The sequence below is a fragment of the Chaetura pelagica genome, unplaced genomic scaffold (genome assembly GCF_000747805.2).
Source record: "Chaetura pelagica isolate M959 unplaced genomic scaffold, ChaPel_1.0 scaffold10, whole genome shotgun sequence".
NCBI lineage: Eukaryota > Metazoa > Chordata > Aves > Apodiformes > Apodidae > Chaetura > Chaetura pelagica.
Genome location: NW_009952263.1, coordinates 2,259,162 through 2,280,793, shown reverse-complemented (window position 1 = coordinate 2,280,793; position 21,632 = coordinate 2,259,162). Strand labels below are relative to the sequence as shown.

General features: G+C 39.4%; 1 protein-coding gene across 1 annotated transcript; it reads left to right on the top strand.

Moving 5' to 3' along the window:
- The first annotated feature begins 889 nt into the window (after positions 1-889).
- Positions 890-19,246, top strand: GPD1L (glycerol-3-phosphate dehydrogenase 1-like). Its single transcript, XM_010007497.1, has 7 exons — positions 890-1,062; positions 2,390-2,530; positions 6,276-6,414; positions 7,597-7,709; positions 14,514-14,747; positions 15,171-15,277; positions 18,984-19,246. The coding sequence occupies exons 1-7, from the start codon at positions 955-957 to the stop codon at positions 19,078-19,080; spliced, it is 939 nt and encodes a 312-aa protein (XP_010005799.1). The 5' UTR covers positions 890-954; the 3' UTR covers positions 19,081-19,246.
- The last annotated feature ends 2,386 nt before the right edge of the window (positions 19,247-21,632 follow it).

The window sequence follows — 21,632 nt, the reverse complement described above, 5'->3', positions numbered from 1 at the left end:
GTCCAGCGCAGAGCTACGAAGATGATTAGGGGAGTGGAACATCTCCCTTATGAGGAAAGGCTGAGGGAGCTGGGTCTCTTTAGCTTGGAGAAAAGGAGACTGAGGGGTGACCTCATCAATGTTTACAAATATGTAAGGGGTGAGTGTCAGGGGGACGGAGTTAGGCTTTTCTCGGTGATAGGACAAGGGGTAATGGGTGTAAATTGGAGCATAGGAGGTTCAAGGTGAATATCTGAAAAAATTTTTTTACTGTGAGAGTGACAGAGCACTGGAACAGGCTGCCCAGGGAGGTTGTGGAGTCTCCTTCACTGGAGACATTCAAAACCCACCTGGATGAGTTCCTGTGTGATGTACTCTAGGTGACCCTGCTCTGGCAGGGGGGTTGGACTAGATGATCTTTCGAGGTCCCTTCCAGCCCCTAAGATTCTATGATTCTATGATATAAAAGCTTCTTGGCTTTAAATGCTTGTCAGTATTGTACAGCAACTGATGGGTCATTCACCTTAGCAAGGAAAGCTATCCACTGCTTGAAGGTGAAATTGATCCATTTTTTTAGTTCAGTATGTCACTTTTACCACTGCTTTGAAGTTATAATAATTTAATTTGTGGAAATACATCAACCCAAGCTCTCACTGGATAGCCAAGAAGCAGACAAAATAACTAAGGACATTTTCAGTAAATGCTTCAGCCCCACCTGCTCCAAGTATATATGAGAGAAAGCAGCAGCTGTGAATGATGTGGGTGTTTTTCTCATTTTTTTACTAGATCAAAAATCTATGTATTTATTGGCCCTACAACCTTTTGATTTCTGTTTCTTCTGAAGACGATCTCTTTATTCTAGAGCAAAATATTTTTTTGGTAAATTTATGTTTTCTTTCTTGCAGGGGTTCTGCGGTTGCCAAAATAATAGGTGGTAATGTAAAAAAATTGCAAAAATTTGCTTCCACAGTGAAGATGTGGGTCTTTGAGGAGAATATTAATGGGAGAAAACTGACGGATATAATAAATAAGGAACATGAAAATGTAAAATATCTCCCTGGATACAAGCTGCCAGAAAACGTGGTAAGGCTCAGAACCTAAATTCTAGTTATGGAACAGAGGGAATAATGCTCATGCTGTGAATGAAGGTAAAATTTGTTTGTTAACACCTTTAAGGTTTGTAATATTTCAGACTGTATGTTACTTTACTGATGAGATCAAAGATTTGAACAAGTAAAATGATGCAGTTGTGCAGGTAGGTAAATCCAGTGCACATACTCTTTTCTTTTTTTCCTTTGGTCTCACTATTATATTTATGTTACTTCAGCTTAGGTACAAGGAAGCGAATGTGAAAATGAGGGCAAGATTAACAGCTCTGATGATACCCCTTAAAAAAAAAAAAATTGGCCTCCACTTCATAAGGGATTTAAAGTACTCTGAAACTCTTGGAAAGGATTATGGGATGAGCACTAGAGTATTTCTCAAGCAAGCTGCCAGCCCTTCACAGTTCATCTGGTTCTCAGTTGTGTTTCACCTGTGTACAGTCAGATCAGTGTGTTAGAGGTAGCATTGCCAAGGCAGACTAGTGGGACTCCACATCTATTCTGTATTGGCCAAACGTGATGGTGAGTGGGCAGGTGGTGACTCTTTCCTCAAAACCGTTATAGGAAGAGATTGCAGCAGCTGGCAATTCAGCAGAAGTTTTGGGCAGGAAAAACACGAATTTCTGTGCATTGCAGTTTTCTTTTTAACAATAATGTTGAAATCCCATTTCTCTAGCCTTCAGCAAGTGTGGTGTTTTTGCAGTCCACTACCTGCTCATTTAAGTTTATTCTTTTTATCAATAGGTTAAGCTTATTGCTACATTTTAAACCTGAGTGTTATTTTAAGATGGTCATCAAGTGTTAGGAAAAGTGGAGTCTGGCAATTGACTTCAAAGTAAGTCACCTTCTTAAAGGGTAAATGGAGTCTGAGAAAGAGAATGTAAGCTAGTAGGTGTAAGAGGCCTGGAGAAGAAATTTGAGTATATAAGGAACTAAGAAACTACTTTTTTGTATGAAATAATTTTATCAAAAAATGAGATTATTTTGTCAAAGATAAGGCAGCTTCTTTTCTATTTTCTTACTCAAAATGTATGTTTGAATGTTATGGAACACTTTCAGTTTTTGTTACACTAACCATGCTGGTGGCTGTGAAAATGCCCCTTCCAGGGCATAAAATAGCTTTTGTCTGAAAGCTTAAAAATTCTGCTTTTCTGGGAAGTTTAGCTTATATTTATGCTCCATGATGAAGCACAGTAGTTTGTAGCATTCAGTAGTAGAGAAAAATGTGCTTTAACTTATCAGATAACAGTTGTGTGTAGTGTTAATTTTAAGAAGTTATGTGGTCTTTCTCTTCCATAACTACACAGGTTGCTGTCCCAAACCTTAATGAAGCTGTACAAGATGCCGACTTGCTGGTTTTTGTCATTCCTCATCAGTTCATTCATAAAGTCTGCGATGAAATCACAGGACGAGTACCCAAGAAAGCTCTTGGTATAACTCTCATAAAGGTATAATACATAGTATGCATTAATAACTGAGGATGTGTTGTGGAATTTTCTAAAACAAGATGGCTAGATATTTTGATATGAAAAGTCTCTTAGCGTTGTTCGCTTGATTGTTCCATTAAGCTCTTCTAGATGTAAGATAGGAATTTGTGTCAGTCATTAGTGGATTGTTATGCAGTGTTTCACTTCAGGTTAGCACTTGCAGGAAAAGGAAAATGAGGCTGCTCACCAGACTTTTAAAAAGAAAGAGGGAGTGAATATGTTTTGCACCACCAAGCTTTCCCATCTTTTATTTGTTGTTTCCAAATGCTTCATTAGATGGAGAGCAGAGCACAAGCATAATGCTTCGATTGTTAACTCACATACCACACAGTGAGTTGATAATTTTAAGAACTGCTGAGAGAATTTCATGTGGTTGGGAGGATAGTACTCTTGTTCATGTCAAACATTAGTTGCAACAAGAGTCTGTTCTACTTGGCCCAAAAAGACAGTTTGAGGGGAAATAGAGGGGACAGAGGTGCTGGAAAGTGTTTCACTGGAGTGTTCGCACTTTTGGTGGCAGGAACATTTTTTCAGAATAATAAGCTATTCCCACAAGGTTTAGAAGATTGTGGTTTGTTGTTGCTTGGTACTTAGTTGAGAGTAGGCCATTTTCTCAGCGTATATATAGTCTCTTCAGTTTGGCTACCTAAACCTATTAAACCTGTATAGTTTTGTCTGTGCTGATCTGATATATTGCTGAAATGTAGGAAAAGTAATGCTTCCTGAGTGCACTTGCTGCATTTTGTAGAAAAGCTTTTCATATTGTGGAAGGATAAAATAAAGCGATGCTAAAAGAGGTGAATGCATATCATAAAACCACATGCGACTGTCCTATATGCCCTTAAAGTTTATTGCTTTGAAGTTGTCCATTTGTGTTTCTTTCTTCTGTAAGCTCAAGATAAATTTTATTCTCCTCTTATACTCTAAATGTGATTCCTGTTCTCATGTCCTTTGAGTTATTCCTATCACTAATAAAATTTGTGGAGTAAATGTGCATTTACGTCAGCATATCTGAAGTCAGAGTCTGGATCTATATTCCCTCAGGATTACTGCTCTGGGTATTGATTACCAATGCTTTAATGGAGAGTTAATTAAAGGCTAGGTTTAAAGAAAAATAAAGGAGGGAGGTACTTGTCTGTAAGAAATTAATAATCCAGCCCCCAAAGAAAACAAACAAACAAAAAACAAACAACAAAAAAAAGCCTGTATTTAGTGTAGTGTAAGTAAAACAGTAACACCTGCCATGCAAAATAGCATTAATTACTAGGCAGCTTCTCCCTGTCATGTTGCAATGCTGCATCAGTAGGTGATCTTTCAAAAGAAATTTTTTGCAGGAGAATGCAAACTATGTGTTACCTTCTGTGAAAAGGAGTAACTGTGCATCAATAAAAATCTAATTTAAAAATAAAGGGCAGATAATTAAATGCAACAATGAAACTAAGTAGTAGAGGCAAAAAACCTGTTTTTTCCTCACTTTTGCAGCTTCTTTATGCATGTTGTTTTCATCAGTCATACTTGTAGTGATCTCATTATGCTCAACAATAATGCTGCTAAAATGGCTTGTGTTAACTTTGGCAGTGAAAAGTGCAGTTCTGCTCTGAAAAATATTACTAGTGGAGTGTCTTGTTTCTGTGCTTGGCAAGGTAGCAGTATGTCATCTTTTACTTTTGGTGCTTTTTTGGGTTTGGTTTGGTTTTTTTGACAGTCTAATCTTCAGGCAGAGCCTAACGCCTGAAAATAAAGCTGAGTCTTTGGGACATAAAGACATTTGTCCCCTGGTTAATCCTTGTTCCCACTGAAACATTTGCAGCTGTGTTGCTTTAACATCAGTTCTGAACACTGTTGTCCATGAAACCCTAACAAGTTGTTGTGTGGGTGTGGGGGGAGGAGCTGTATACGACTTAGAATGCAGTACAGCTATGTGCAGAGGAAGGAGGGTAAGTGGAGGTCACTCAGCATACTCTTCAGGCAGCCTCAGCATCAATCTCATTTTCGTCTACCTACATACAGGCCCCAGGGATTGCTCTGGCAGGCATGTTAGAACGTAAGTGATAAGACCACTGAATTGGACTTGCACTGCCTGGGGATCATTGCTACCCAGTGGAAATTCCCATGTTGGAGCTTTGGTGTTTGTAGGAGGGAGGGGGTGCTTGGTTTTTCCTCTCATCTTGACATTCAGTATTGAATTTAGCTCTGCAAGAAACAAATGCAGCTCTTATTGACTTTGTCAGAAGTTACATTTGTTTTGTAGCAGGGCTGAGTTTGGCACCTAAGCCTGTCTGATCTCCTTTCACTGGGATGAGTAATTGTTGTGTAGATATACACGTTTCTGGAGTTGTTTCCAATGCATGCATGCTTTTATGTTTATTAATTGCCTGCTTAGGAGGATGAGCCTTACAGTTTGTGGACATGTTTTTGACACTGTGAGGTAAAATTTTCACACAACATGCATATATGTGTGCTTGCTTTCAGAATCTTTCTGTATGGCTTGTTAAAGATGAGAACAGAGAGCTGTACATTAGGTGATAGAGATTGGAAACCAATGCAGAAATGCAAGCACTATCGTTTGTAGTTTAACTGGCTGGTTTTATACATATATTTCTGCATGTCTCTTGATTGGACCATGTTATTTGTGGAACAGCACCTCTGAGCTATGGAAATGCAAATTACTGCCTACCTGAAATGTCAATGCTGGCAACATATAAGAGTGTGTGTGTATCTGAAAGCAGTAGAGGGTCACATTGCCTTTTTGCCTTTAAACCATAATTCACAATTACCAATCCCCAAAAGTACCAGATCTAGAATATTAAAAAAATAGTACTATATAAAAGGTGGTATACTGTGGGAAAGACCGTTTCAGTAGCTTGTCCACCATGCCCCTCTTCTAAAAACTCAAAAGGAGTCTGCATTTAGCAAGGTTTTGTGAGAAGAGGGTGGTCTTATTCGGAGTTCATGGTTCAGGGAAAACAGGGTATCAGACAAATCAGGGTACCAGACTCTCTTTTCCATTGTGGCATTAATCTCTGAGGTGATCTTTTCTGAGGTCCTATTTCTGTCCCTACTTTCATGCTTTGTAAGGTGTACATTATAAATACAGGTTAAAAATATCCTTAGAAGGTGAATTATTCACAATTGTCCAGCTTTCTACACATCTGTGAACAGCTGTTCCACTTGTAATACTATTCAAAATTACTAAACTGTGTTTCTAATAATAAACTACTGTTGATATAATATACAAGGGAATCTTTCTCTGATATTTCAGTTCAAATACCTCTTCACAAGTTATTGAGATGCCATATTGTGAGTTTTGGTGCAATTTCAAATACAAGTGTAGGCCAGATTTACAACTGATGGATTGGTGGTGCTTCACTGGTTTTAGTAAGGATACACTGATAATGAGCAACTGAGAGATTCTGAACTTACAAAGCTGAATATTCAGCACTTTTTAGAACTTTGAGCATGGAATAAAACTGTGACCATCATCTAGAGGTTAGTTCTAGTTTTCAGGGTGCTACATCCTATGAAATGAAGACAGCTTGGACAGGTTTCAACAATAGCAGGTTCAACGGTAGCAAGTCTATCATCTTTTGTCTCTGTCTGCCTTGTTGCAGTTCTTGTCCATGAACAAGACTAATTGTGATGTGCTTGCTTCTCTGCTGTGTCTGATTAATGACTTTTTAGTAATTTCATTTAATGTTGGCTGCAGGGAATAGATGAAGGCCCGGCGGGACTCAGACTGATCTCTGACATTATTCGGGAGAAGATGGGAATAGACATCAGTGTGCTGATGGGAGCTAACATTGCCAATGAGGTGGCAGCAGAGAAATTCTGTGAAACCACAATAGGTACTGTTCCAAGTAATAAGAATGTTTAAAACATGCTCCTGCCCTCACAATTGCACACCAAATAGCTCAGATTTTATCATTCTCAACATGAGCTGGCTGTTACCAGAAACTGTTGGGTTCTAATTACTTTAATGTTCAATTTCCTAGAATATTTATGCTTAAAAAAATATTAGGACAATACCAGGAATAGAGGGAGAGGGAGGAGTGCAATTTTACCTAGTCTCACTAGGGTTGTAACCTCAGCAGGTGAAATACTAAGCATGCTCTTTATCACCCTCTGCATAACAAGCAGCTTTATTATTATGCTTAAGATTTTTCTTTTCTCGGATCTGCATGGCTTTATATAGATAAATTATTATATATTCTGTGCTACAGGCGTTACAGTCACAGATGTTTATCTTTATGCAGGTGTGATTGACTTTTTTTGGTTAACTATTGATATCTTACAAATTCTCAAAATAATTAGTTCCCCCAAAAACTAGACATGGTTTTGGTACTATATTGACGTCTGCATACCCTTGCAGCACAAAGATGTGCCTTGTCTTGGATTTCAGTGTCCAGAGAGGCCTATATGCATGTGTAAATGCATATAGAGATAGTCAGTCATAGATAGTGGCACAGAGTTCATGTTATGTTTTCAATGTTGATTTTTACAGTTTTGTGCATTTTTATTTTCGTAACCTCTCACTGGCAGCTTTTGCATTGAACATATTTCTGAATGGTTGAATTACCTCTTAATGCTTGGAAACATTGATTAGTGGCAATATGCTCGATTAATAAAACATCCTTGACATGCCTTTATCAGTAGGTATTTTTCTGGAATGCAGGTCTGAAGAATAATTGGTAGACTTGCACTTGCTGTATTTTTAATTCACCTTTTTAAAATTAACTGGTTATTTTAAAGACAATAATAAAAAAGAGAGAGTGTCTAGAAGATTACTGGAATTGCTGCTTAGACTCTGTTGCTGAGCAAACAATTAGTTATGAGAAAGTCCAGTGCACAGTTTCTAAGTGTGATAAAGACGTGTCCTTAGTCACTTATAACAAGACACTGTTTAGGATGTAGATAACACAGCCTTATGTCTACTTTGAAGTATTTTGGCTTGCACAGGAAAGGCAAAATAACACCCAAATAAATTATTCATTTTTTAGCCTTTAGCCTTTCTTTCTCTACCTCAACAGGCAGTAAAGTCTTGGAAAATGGCCTTCTCTTCAAAGAACTCCTGCAGACTCCAAACTTCCGGATAACTGTAGTAGATGATGCAGATACGGTTGAGCTTTGTGGTGCTCTGAAGGTAAGATTAAGAGGCTGCAGAGAGGGTATTTTCATTTAAAGAATTCAGTTCATTGTGCTTTATATAGTATAGAAAACTGCTACATAACACTTCCAGATGAACCATATGGGAAATTAGGGAGAGGCATGTTCCTAGAGTTGGCTTTAGACCCTTGTCTCACCATTTCCCAGGATCTCTTTCTCCACTTTTCACTTAGCTTACATGGAATCACGGAGCAAGTGTTTTCATCTACCTAGCCAACATATTTTTAAATCTAGTTCCCTTTTTGCCACAGTATCACAAAAAGAAAGTGAGAAGAAGGTGGCATTAATCCTTTGTGTCTGTTGCCAAAACTATTCTCCTCTTCACTGACTTACAGGATGTGAGCACTCTTTCATTTTATATTTTGTGGACATACACTGTGGTGTGCATAACCACATGCAGAAATGACCTGAATAGAAAAAAAGATATGTTTGAGAGTTACTCGTCTGGAATTTCTTTTTGTAACAAAATTGATGATGACAGGAAGCAAAGGATAGCTAAAACGTATTCTTGTTGCTATTTTTTTCAGATTAATTTACATGCCATTTGTGAAAGGAAAGCATTAGTGACCCTGGCCAATAGTACTGTAGCTCACGTTATCTGATAAGCATTTTTGAAGGGGGTAGTGGTTTAGTAGAAAATTTGGCTGCCTTTTTTTTTTTAAAATATATTTTGGATAATTGCTTTGTATTACTTGTTTTCTCTGTTGAAGTTATGTGTAAACTACACCATACACTTGTGAAGGTACCACGCCAATGAATGGCACCTTGAAGCTAAGAAGTTCTGATTCCTGCTTAGTGGGAAGTAGTTTAATAACGATAGTAACATAATTTTTTTTGCATACCAGTTTTCTTGGTAGTTTTTGTCTTGAGAGCTATCATACTGGAAGTCCTGAGAAGGAGGTCATGGGTCTGTGCACTGGGCTAATGGGATACCCTTCAGTGTAACATGGTTTGGAGCTACTGTATTTATAGCAATATATCAAGATTGTGGAGCTCATAATTTAGCTCCACAGCTCAAAATACTGCATGGAGGTGGGAGGTAAGCAGGAAAGAAATCCCTATATATAGACCCATGAAATTAGTAAAAACGTTTTACTGACTTGTTTTTCTTTGAAATCTGTCCAGCCTGATGTTTCCTGGCCAGCTTAAATTCTTCCTTGATACAGGAGTTCTGTCCCAGTTAATTTTTATTCCAGGCAAATCTTGTGAAAGGGTACTAGAAATGAGTGTGTCCATGACATTGAGCAGCTGGTCAGCAGACACTCAAGCTCCAGTGTAAAGGTCCAAGTTGGGCAAGATGGCAGTATCTCTTCTGAAGTGTAGAAGATTTTAAATGCATTGTTGTTCTTCACCTGGAAGGATACTGAGGTGAAATTTTGTATTCTCTTTGTAGACTGAAGCACATTTCACATTTATTTGTTGAGCTTTTTTAGGGGTTGAGATGAGAAATTAACAGACTTCAAATCTGGATAGTAGTTTCAAGGTGTCCAGCTGGCTTTATGAACAGCCTGTTCCAAGGCCACCCACACATTTCAGCTGCCATTTGCCAGATAACGAAGGAGCCTTCCTCGGAAGTGCTTAAAGGTTGTGACACAGCTTCAAGAGTAGTGTATGCAGCCATGTGTACATATGGATGCACTCCTGGATGCTGATGCATGTGATAGTACAGAGTAGCACAGACCCAAGGTTATCACTTCTGAGATGTTCTCAGAGTCTGTAGTGCCGTGCCAGCCAGTGCTCATACAGTCAAACAGTGCTGAGGTGAGGCAAGACTAAGCTAGTGTATGAACATACTGGAGAGTCAGTTAGTAAACATTGGTAGCTGCACTCTTGGGTGTGCATTGCACTGGAATCACCCAGAGCAGCGGTGCCAGGGGTGACAGTGAGGGAAGGAGAAGTGAGAATCTCTTCTCTGGCTGTGGCAAAATGGCCACACTCGAGCCGCCTGATGTACACGTTCAGGCATCTGGAGAGTTAAAAACCCTCCAGTGACAGCAATCAAGGACCAAGATGGATGTGACAGTTATTGTAGAAAGGAGAAGGAGCAGCAGCCATGGTTGTCTTTCAGGTTGCTTCAGGTCCATCTGTAAATCTTATGAGTAGAGAAGTAACAAGTATAATGATGATTTATTCTTTACCAGGTTATGTAGTCCAGCATTATTACTTACAGAGGTGGTCTTTCAAGTTTGCCAGAAGCAAGCAAGCAGTTTAGGCAGGTTTAACCTCTCTGACAGCTTAACCTCTTATCCTTCTCACTAAATTGCAGAGATATGGGTTTGATGGGTGGACTGTTCCATGGATAAGGAATTGGCTAGATGGTGGCATCCAGAGGGTTGTGGTCAACAGCTCTAAGTCCAGATGGAAAACAGTGACAAGTGGTGTCCCTCAGGGATCAGTGCTGGGCCCAGCATTGTTTAATATCTTTATTAACAATATTGATGGTGGCATTGAGAGCACCTTCAGCAGGTTTGCTGATGACACCAAGCAGGGTGGTGCAGTCGATATTCCAGAGGGACAGAATGCCATCCAGAGGGACCTGGACAAGCTAGAGAAGTGGGTGCAGGTGAGGTTCAACAAGGCCAAGTGCAGGGTCCTGCACCTGGGCCGAGGTAACCCAAGATATGAATACAGGCTGGGGGAGGTCACACTTGAGAGCAGCCCTGTGGAAAAGCACCTGGGAGTACTAGTGGATCAAAAGCTGGACATGAGCCACCAATGCAGTTGCAGCCCCAAAGGCCAACTCAGTCCTTGGCTGTATCAAAGGAGCTGTGGCCAGCAGATCGAGAGAGGTGATTCTGCCCTTCTACTCTGCCCTGGTGAGACCTCACCTAGAATACTGCGTCCAGCTCTGATGCCCCCAGCACAAGGAAGATGTGGAGCTGTTGGAACGTGTCCAGAGAAGGGCCACGAAAATGATCCAAGGGCTGGAGCACCTCTCCTATGAGGACAGGCTGAGGCAGTTGGGGTTGTTCATTCTGAAAAAGAGAAGGCTCTGAGGGGACCTCATAGTGGCCTTCCAGTGCCTGAAGGGGGCCTACAGGAAAGCTGAGGAGAGTCTTTTTACAGGGACTTGCAGTGAGAGAACTAGGGGTAATGGTTTTAAGCTGAAAGAAGAGAGATTTAGATTAAAGATCAGGTGTAAATTCTTCAGTGTAAGGGTGGTGAGACACTGGAACAGGCTGCCCAGAGATGATGTGGGGAATCCCTGGAGGTGTTCAAGGGCAGGTTGGATGAGGCTCTGAGCAGCATGTTCTAGTGGAAGGTGTCCCTGCCCATGCAGGGGAGTTGGAATTCAATGATCTTTAAGGTCCCTTCCAACTCAAAAAATTCAGTGATTCTGTGACAGTGCTGCTGATACTGTCTTTGGTTTGTTGAGACTTCATTTTACTTCTTTCAGCCATGATGTGAAACAAGGAGTTCCTCCAAGTTAATGTGTAAGCAGGAGAGTAGTCAGTTTTGCAGAGCTGTGACACTGTCTCCAGGAAGGCTGGACATCTCAAGTGAATTAATACTTCTGTTTAGTACTCTAATGATCCATTTCATTATGGAGAGGTAATGGTTGCCTCAGAAATGGCCTCTGAAGCTGTTTTCCTGAGCATTCCACAAACTTAGTGTAAACAGACTAGGACTGTAAATTGGACGTTTCTGAGGCACTGACTGTATAAAAGAACAATGTGTCAGCAAAATCTGCAGACTTTGTTAGCCTTGATTTCTTGGTCATCTATTGACCTTGCATTTGTGACCTCTGGCATGTTTGCAACAGGTGATGTGCAAGTAAAAGACACTTTTTCTCATTTGTTCTGACACATACTGTAAGCACTGCCTGGCATCAACTCTTCTGAAGGGTAGCTTCACTGTCCAGATGATACAATAACTGAATCCAGTTCTTGTTCTGGAATAACTGAGATTAGGATTAATGCAAGTTTCTGGACACCAGACCAGCTAAAGACTCACCTGTTAGTGTGAAGTATTTTAGAAGCTTAAAACTATATGCACTATAAAAACATCCTGTGCATCTTGCTTACAGGAATTTTAATGTAAAAATCTCTTCATGCTGATATGGGGGAAATGTGTTTGCTTAAGGATGGAGTGGTTTTGCGACCTTTGAGTCCCTTGGGCCAAAAGGAACGTTGTGTTGCAGTCATTTTGGGGTTGTTGTGATGGTATTTTTGAACCTTTGGTTTGTCTGTAGGCTAAAGTTGTCCTTGCTTATTGGGCTCTCAGATGCCCATGTTGTGTAGGCAAATAAAGTCAGTCTTTGAGCTCACAAAAACATGGGCTCTCTCCTCTTGCACAAATGTATACCACCTACATTTGCAGGAACTCTTGCAGCTTCAGGTGTAGGCTTTGGTGGTGGCAGTGTTCAGGAGCAACCATATCAGACACAGAAAGATGTTTTTGTCAGATTGATACATGATCCTCCTGCAGTCTTCTCAGACCATGGCTATAGTGCTAGTGCCATTAAACTCTTGTGCTTTAATTTGTGCTTTGCTTATATATCTTCTTGAAACAAACTTGACTTAGTGCCTACCTGGAGATCTCCAGTACCAAGCTGTGTGTTTTTTTTTCATTTTTGGCTGAAGGATGACTCAGTCTCAAGTTTTGTAAGATTTTGTTGTTGTCATTTTGCTTTTAAAAAGGAGTGGCTCATCTTTCAGTAAAGTGTAATATTTTCCATGTGGTACTTTTCAATTCTCTACAGTGGAACTAGACACAAGAGATTTTCTTCACAGATTTAAATTAAACCAGATGTTTCTCCTGGTAAATTCATTGTGGTGGCGTGAGGGTCAGGCCAGGCCAGGATGTCTTCTAGGTGTGGGTGTGTGTTTTAGAGCCTAATCCATTGTCTTGTTGCCACATTATCTGCCAACTACATTATCTGCCAACTATGTGTAAGAACATACAATGGGGACATTGTACAAAGGAGAAGCTTGGTGTTCCAGAGTTAACTCATAACTTTCCTTCTTCCTTACCCCATTTCCTCAGAAGTAATACTCTTGGTATGACTTGCTTAAAACAGTATTTCTTTTGCTCCAAAGACAAACATTGCAAAAGGGAGAAGTAGATAACAAGATACCATAGGCCAAATTGTATTATAAATTATGATCACATAGGCTGCTTCAAAGTGGAAAGGAAAGTCAAAGCAGGCAAAGGTGAATGAAAAGGGAAGCTGTACTATTGGAATGTTCAAGAAGTACGTGGAAAAAGCCCAGGGGTTGTTCAAAAATTGTTTTGTTTATAGCTAAGCTCTAAATACTTGCAGATTTCACGTATGTATAAATTCCGCTTAAATGGGTTATCCCATCTGAAAACTTCTTAAGTATCTGTTTGATTTCTTCTTGTTTTGCCACCAAATGAACAAATACTGGAGGTTGCTCTGGGAGAGGCTTTTGATTAAAACATACTTTGACTAAATCACCATAGCCAAGATTTAAGCCAAGATGATCTAAAATATCAGCTTTAAAAATCTGATCATCTTTTCCTGCTTCAGATCTGATGTTGAGATCTGTCTGCAATTTTTAAGGTCACCTTTAGACGTCGGGTAGCTTCTCAAAAAGCAGTGACTCATCCTCTGACCTGATTTGATTCAGAGTCACTGAGTGATGACTGGTCACACAGCACTGCAGCTACCTGCAGTTTTGGTTCTTATAGTCCAAAAACCTGAAGAAAACTGCTGTTAATCAACTTGTTTTTTTCATTAGCAGCTTCTGACTGTTGCCTTTTCTTCAACAACAGTTAAATTTGGTTTGATTGGGTTTTGGGTTGTTTTTTTTCTTCCAACATCAGGTATTAACACTAGGTGCCGTAATGTTGTTTCTCCTGTGGTTTCTGTTGAGGTCTCTGCTGCTGTTAGTCCTTTCTAAAATATATTACTACATCTATTGCTTCCTTGTTTGCTTTAGCAGTCTTTCAAAATGCCATATTTTTTTGAGTGTTCTGGGTTTTATTTTGTTTTTTTATTTGTAGGGGCGAACTCACCATGGCTAGTCTCTGGCTCCCAGGACAGAAAATAGGTTTTATAGTTACTTCACTCAAATGTCTCTCAACTAATTTCTGTGTTCATAAAGAAGGGACTGTATAGCTGACTATGAGTAAACAGCACATTTTTTTGTAGAAAGCTGTCACCAGGTGTAAGGAAAAAAAAAAAGCCCCAAACATTTTTTGCTTCGGAAGGGTGTTCCTGTGTCCTGAACCTTCTGGGAATCTTTGATTAACTATTACTGTTAAAGGAACTTTGCATATTTAATAGGGCTGCATGCTGATATCTTGGCTGAATTTGGTGCCTTGGCATATCAACATGGAAGTCAATAAATATTTCTTAGATTCAGTATTACTGTAATAATAAAGAAAATATGGATAAAAGAGCAGTGGGACATCAGTCTTACATTACCCCTACCTCAGGGTAGGAACAGCTCCATCTGGATAAAGCCTTGTTTGGGTGTAGTATAACCTGTCTTTGAAGATAGTCAATAGTAGTAGCTCCATGGCCTGCGGAGCAACTTGTTCCAGACCTTTAACTATGCTTTTATCCTTGGAAATACTTAGTAAAGTAAGACTTGGGTTGTTCGGGGTTTTTTCCTCTTTTTTTAAGATTATACCATAGACCTCAAAATCCCCAACCAAAAACCAAACCAAAAAACCCCACAGCCCAAACCAGCAAGCTAGTCTTGCAACAGTGAAATGTTTGCAGCTCTCAAGGACAACTGCACTCTGTCTTTGGTGTCTGCTAGGGTTCTGTAAGCAATAATTGACTAATTTTCCATTTGTGTTTTCTCATTAGAATATAGTAGCAGTAGGAGCTGGGTTTTGTGATGGCCTTTGCTGTGGTGACAATACCAAAGCTGCCGTTATTCGCCTTGGCCTAATGGAGATGATTGCCTTTGCCAGAATTTTTTGCAAAGGACAGGTGTCTACTGCCACTTTCCTGGAGAGCTGTGGAGTTGCTGACCTCATCACAACGTGTTACGGTGGCCGGAATCGACGTGTAGCAGAGGCATTTGTTAAAACTGGAAAGGTACTTTATTCACTGGATGAAATCCATTGTTGCAAGTAGTAGTCCTCCTGGTTTGCTGGAGAAACAGTAGTTACCTGAGACATGCTAGCTGTACTGAGTGAGTACCCTTCTCTTTACCCTCATTTTTGAGCATCTTGCAGGGCTAGAATGAGTGTAAAACTGTTAAAAAGGAGAGGTGATTAAAAGAAAAAAAATGAAGCTGGAGGTATAAGATGATGGGAAATACTGATTTAAGAAGGAGAATATTTACAAATAAGAATATAGGAGAATATTATATACGCTCACTCAAATACAGTTTTGAGAAAGGAAAAACCCTAAGTAAAGTTTTGTTTTCCATCTAGGTGATGTCAGGCTTATGAAAACCTTATTATAGCTCTTCTTTTCTTGCTTTCCCTGCCCTCCCCCCTCCCCTTTGTTGTTCAGTCTATTGAACAATTGGAGCGAGAAATGTTGAATGGTCAGAAACTGCAAGGACCACAGACTTCTGCAGAAGTGTATCGCATCCTCAAGCAGAAGGGAATGCTGGAAAAGTAAGTAAGAACAGATGAAGCAGGTCCCACATACCCTTTTTTAATCTCTGTAACTCTTTATGCATCTGTAGTCTTTGTATCTATATGAAGGTAACAGCCAAAAAGAAAATTACTGTAATAAGAGTAGCTTAATCCCCAGTTAAAATCACAGACAGAAGTGAATAAAACCTCAAAATAATATTGCTGTAAATAGATCTAATACTGTGACATGAGATTTCTGAAGACCCTTCTGTTTGCAGAACGTATTACTGCCTCCTGCTATGATAGAATAGCAGAACTGAGTGTGTTTTAGCAAGTGAAAATAATAAAATACATTAAAATAGAATCTGAGCTTCCTAAAGAGGCTTGTGAAGAGGCTCTACAGCTTATTTCATAGTAGTAAATTAATTGCTTATCTCCCAGGAGAGGATCTTTGTTATTAAAGATTTGTATAGCTGATCAGCTGAAGAGAGTGGCTGCTTCTGTCCACATTTATTCTAGCTTAGATACCAGTTTGCATTCCTAATGTGGCTTCCAGTTTGGTCTAGAATAAAACCTGCCATCTGCTTGTCTAGGTCAGGTTTTTGTGTCATGAAATTAAGCAGGTCGTCCTGGCTTTTTCATTTGTTTTTATCTGAGTCAGAATATGTATGATTCCTAAAGCCACACACACAGTTGTCTCCTTATGAGATTAAGGGCTGTATTATCTCTAACTGTTCCTGTTTGTAGATGAGGCAAAAAAATTTAAAAATTACTGCCAGTGAGAAGATTAAAATCTGTTATTTTTTTTCCTAAAGTTTTTAAAGCCTTGTTTTAGTTGATCAGCTGCATTAAATTACTTATTTTTTAACTATCTTTGGGAATAAGGCAGTTAAGTCTATTTCTGCACTGTACAGTAATTCAACTAACTGCAGAAAAAAAATCTAATTAAAATGTTGGCTTCAGTCCTTGCTGTTTATGATTCCCTAAATGAGACAGGATGCTGGTTGGTTGGTTTTGGTTTTTTTGGTTGATTGGTTGCTTTTTTCCCCCTGTTCTATCCTACAACAAGTACAGTGCATTATAAAAGAGTTTGTGTTTTTATTCAGAAATACGGAAACAGTTGCTAATTTCTCTTTGGTGTATCAACATTCAGTTATTCGTGAAAGGTCTTATTCAACAAGACTTTTGAAAGCGACTTTTGAAAGCAACTTTGAAAATGTTTTGCACAAACTCTTGCTACTGCTTTAAAACACAAAACATGATAAAACAGATAGGTTTCAAAGTGAAGAGGTAAGAGTCTAGTAAAATTTCATACACTTAGCCTACAGAAAGAGTCTTAAGGCTATGTGAAAATTGTAAAAGTCAAAGGAGAAGAGCCGTAGTGTAGCAGGGTTGATGTCTATTGATATTTACAGTGCAATTCATTATTTATTATTTCATTTCGGCAGTCGTAGAGCTAGTCCTCTTAATGTGCTCAGACATAAAATGCATTTTGAGTTGGCTGGCCCTGAGCCTTGCAGTCAGCCTTGATTCTGCTTTCCCCATGTGAAGTGTGGCAGACCTGTACACAGCAGAGCTCTGTTCTCTGATCAGCAGCAAGACTTATGTATCAAGGTGTTGTCTGCAGTAGTGTCACTTCTTCCCTGAGAAGTAACTGCCAGGTGTGGTATCCTCAAGCAATGTGAAATTTGCTTTTGCTTCAGAAGGTTCATGTGTTTTCTGGCTGTCTCTAGTGAAAAAATCTCACATAGGTATAACAAATTTTATTTTAGTGCCCACATTCAAGTTTTTATGTTAAAAGCAATTCAGCCCCAGCCCAGTATATTACACAAAATGAATGATAGAGAGACATAGAATCATAGAATATGCTGAGTTGGAAGGGACCTGTCAGGATCATCAAGTCCAACTCCTGTCCCTGTGTAGGGCACCCCGAGAATCAAATAGTGTGCCTGAGAGCATCATCTCAATGCTTCTTGAACTCAGGCAGGCTTGGTGCTGTGACCACATCCCTGGGGAGCTTGTTCCACTGCTCAGCCACCCTCTGGATTAAAACTTTTCCTGATATCTAACCTAAACCTCCCCTGATTCAGCTTCCTGCCATTTCCCCAAGTCCTGTCATTGGTCACAGGAGTGAAGAGGTCAGTACCTGCCCCATCTCTTCTCCTCATGTAGAAGCCATAGACTGCAATGAGGTCACCCCTCAGCCTCCTCTTCTCCAAGCTGAACAATCCAAGTGATCTCAGCACTCCTCATAAGTCATGTTACGTGTTGCACATTTGCTTTTTTTTTCCCCCTGCATATTTCTTGATAAGGGTTTTGCAACCTAAACTGTATGGCATTGGATATGAAAGAGCAGCAGTGTGACTGTATGCTAATTTTGGTTCCACTGATGAAAGAAAAACAAAACTTCAGTTTTTCTGACCTGAAGCAGTTTTTTGGTATTGCTACTATATTTGTCTTGTTCTCCAAAAAATTAAACCAGAAGAAATGGACATGCATTCATAGCAGGACATTTAAATGTTTCAGATAAATCAAAATGTAGCATTTAATTTTTGAGCACTTGTAATAAATCCAGAGAAACAATAAACTAAATTCATGTACGTGTTCATTTCCCCATTTTTTTTCTCCCCAGTAATGCAAAGTATTGCATTCAGCCAAGTCCAAATCTTGCTTCTGCCCCTGAGAATACAGCAGTCACCATGCTGCAGTGGTGCTCCTGAAGGGCTCATGGCTTCCCTTGTGACCTCTGGTTTGCGTTGAGGAGCCTGGTTCAGAGCTATGTGGTGATACCAGGGTTACCTCAGAATAATACCTGCTAGCAGAGTGTATGGAAAGGGATATATGGTGCTCAGTACTGATTGGGGGTTGTGCTCAAGGCTGCATTTGTGCATGACAGAAAAGCCACTTTCCTGAGGAGAAAGTCCTAGTCCAGCTGTATTTTAAATCACTTTAAATTAACCATCTCCAATGCTCCTTACTTTTTATTTCAGCCAAAATAACATAGTCATTTTTGTCAAAATTTATCAATATGAAAGGCCACGCTGAAATGGTATGCTTGTTCTGGTGAACAGATAATTAATCCCTAAAATTCACCAGGCTCTGTATGAAAATAGGATTTGTCTGGATGTCACTGTGCAGGGTGGACAGAAAAAAATTATAAAACTCTGTAAAGCATCTTTGCTGTAACAAGCCTTCAGATTATCAGAGACGCCTGAATAATTTTAGGGTTGTTGGAAATGTGGCCAACTTAAAAGAGGGGGGAAAAAAAAGATAATTTAGTGTTTCAAAGTCCACATTTAATTTTGGACTCTCATTCAAAACTTGACCTTCGATTTCTTTTTGCGTCTCTTTTTCTGCAGTTGTATTATTGAATTGTTGCTCAGACATAATGTGTAACTGATGTGCCAGTCTTTAGCCATAGATGAGCACGGGGATAATGTCAAGGAAAATGGGAGTGTTATTTCATTTCTTAGACCACCTAATGGTTGTGCTGTACATAATGAATATTGTAGGCTCTATTATAGCTAGCTAGGCTTCTGAGAGTGGCTCGTTTTAGAGATGTATGTAGGTTCTGTATTTATCCAGTGCTTTTCAGCCTAGCATTAGTGCTTGGTAAGTATAAAAAGAAATGTATTTTTTCAATGTCTCTCCCCTCCCTCTCCTCACTCCATTTTATTTCTACCCCTAAGAAAATGTTACAGAGTAAACTTATGCACTGTTTGCTTTCCCCACCCTTTTTCCTCAGGTTTCCACTATTCACTGCTGTGTATCAAATCTGCTATGAAGGGAAGCCTGTCACAGAGATGATATCCTGCCTTCAGAGTCATCCAGAGCACCTATAAAGCCCATCAGGCCACCGTACTAATGCAGCTTTTTGCCTTTCAAGTTTACGTCTGGGCTCCAGTGGATATATCTTTGCCTGGTTCAAAGCTGCTCACTAGGCACCAGTAATAACATGAATGTCTCTGAATGGGCGTTGCCTTTGGTTATACAGCCTAGTTTGTCATAGCATGCAGTGTTGGTGATTGTCGTGTGTGTTGGCTAAAATACAACTGTTTTACCATGCACAATGCAAAAGTTGCACTACATATCTAGTGTGTCTACACAGGTGTACTTTCTGTGTGTTTCTACACCATAGACCACGATGTTTTGTTGTCTGTTATTAAGGGTTAGTCCAAAATCCACTGGACATGGGAAGAATCCCACTGGTTTTGATGGAGATTGAATCAAGCCTGTATGCCTTGAAATGTTAGGAGTCTTTCTAGTAGAACTTGGGTTTATTCTACATGCACACTGAAATTTTAACACTTTGCATGCCTATGATTATATTAATTTAAGCAATATTAATGCAAAACAAGTGGTAGCAGTTATTCAGGGGGCTACAGGGGTATTTTAATGAACTTTGATGAAGAGTATTTTGATTTTTGAAAGTCTTTAAAACCATCAGACTATTTTGAAATCAATTTCTAAGTGAATTTAAAGTTTTTAATTACACTGTTTTAAAGGGAATATGCTGGAAGGGGGTTACTACCTCCCCTTCTGTTTTTTAATCCTTGCATTTTTGTATTTCTCTGTTTCTCCCTTGCCATTCGCAGTTGTTAGGTTCTTCTAGAATCCCATTCCCCAAAACTAGTGGGAGATGTTGGCCTGGGGATTCTGAACCCTGGAGCTTAGGATTCATTTTACAGTTGTATCTGTGGTTGTTCTTCACTGGCATTGTTTGGTGGGTGGGGAGGGATACTCCTGGGGTGTCCACTGCTTAAAATTGTCATGCTGTGTTTCTAGCTTAACCATCAGCGACCAACAATTGCACTCTACACAACACTCTGAGGAATGTTTGGGGAATTCCCTGGTAGATCATGCTTGTCTTCTCTAAAGGATTATGTACCAGTACTCTTAACTGCTTTTATTTCAGTGCCTGCCAGTGACTGACTCATCAACTGGGCTGTAGTCCTGAACCAGCCTTCCCAGAGAAATTAATAATTCTGAAGTTACTCTTTCGCTGGACAAAACTAAAATATATGCTGGATCAAGTCCTTTAGGGCCAATCTCCCAGAAAGCTTCTTAAAGGCACCTGTCTCTTATTCCCCAGGTATCTCAACTAGTTTTTTTCAGACACCTTTTCTGTATTAGAGAGATAGTTTTATTTATTATTGTAAAAAATGTGATTTCATGGAGTTTGGGTCTGGTGTTGGCTTGGATGGTTTTGTTTTTTAAGTTGATGCAAGAGAAGATGGATAAATGAAACCTGTCTTGTTTTTCTTGTATGCTGAACTGTGAATTTTTTTGTAAAATACATGGTAGTTACAGTCAACTCATCATTCTTGCAGCTGGGAAACAAGGGTTAGCATCAGGACTTACAGAGCTCGACAAGAATGCCCAATGTCTCTGAATATCCACCCCCAACTTCTGACCAATGTCAGAACTGTTGTTCACTGTTCTCTGTGATGTTTGTAGACCAGAAATTTTGAGTGCAAGCTCAACCTGAAGCTTTTCCAGTCAAAACTTGCTAAAACAAAGGAGATGCCTGGGAATAATTGTTGTACTTACTTAAGTAGCCTGGATTACTCTGAAATAGTTGAGCATTGAGGCAGCTTTGTATAGACAGGAAGATGCTTCAGCTCAGTGGTACCATTTCTAGTGCTCCTATCATGCTTTCCATTAATTTTTGGGAGATTTCATGAGTGTTGTCAGATACTCATTGATGAGAAAAGCTATTTTGCCTTATTTCTGATTTAGTGCTAAATATAACAGATGGTCAGAAGTTAAGCAACATCAGATGTTTGTGGCAGTTGAGGAAATCACTGGTAGACTTGGAGTGAGCACTCTGGTTAGTCAGCACTCTGCTTAGACACTGAAAAGATGTGTTAAGATTGGAAGCACTGTTATGCTAACGCACACGTGGAGCAAGCACTCCTCATTACTGCATAACTTTCAGTGTGTCTGCTTCTGCTTTGTGGGTTTTTTTAATACCAAGCTGATTAGCTTTGCCTTTATATGCGTGTATTATATATGTAAACTTTTTTTTACATGCAGTATGTAGAACAATAGCATTTTGTAAGATACATAAAGGGCTATATCACCTAAATGTGGTAAATTAATATATATTTTCAGATTATTTCTTTATTATTCCAATGCTACTTCTACCACTGAAACCTCAAAATCTTAATTGTTCTTGTATTGTACAAAAAGCCTGCTCTAAGGCAAATGCAGATAGAAGGTTTTAAGGAATTCTTTCCTCCAGTTTGCAACTATATTCTTCTTCTTTTCAGACAAAAAATTGAGGTTTCAGTAGCTAAAATAGTTTGTTTGAATTTCTATAGATACTTCACCATTTGTATTTGCTTTTCAGTACTTGAGAACATTCAGGTTGGGCACTACATTTCCCCCCCCC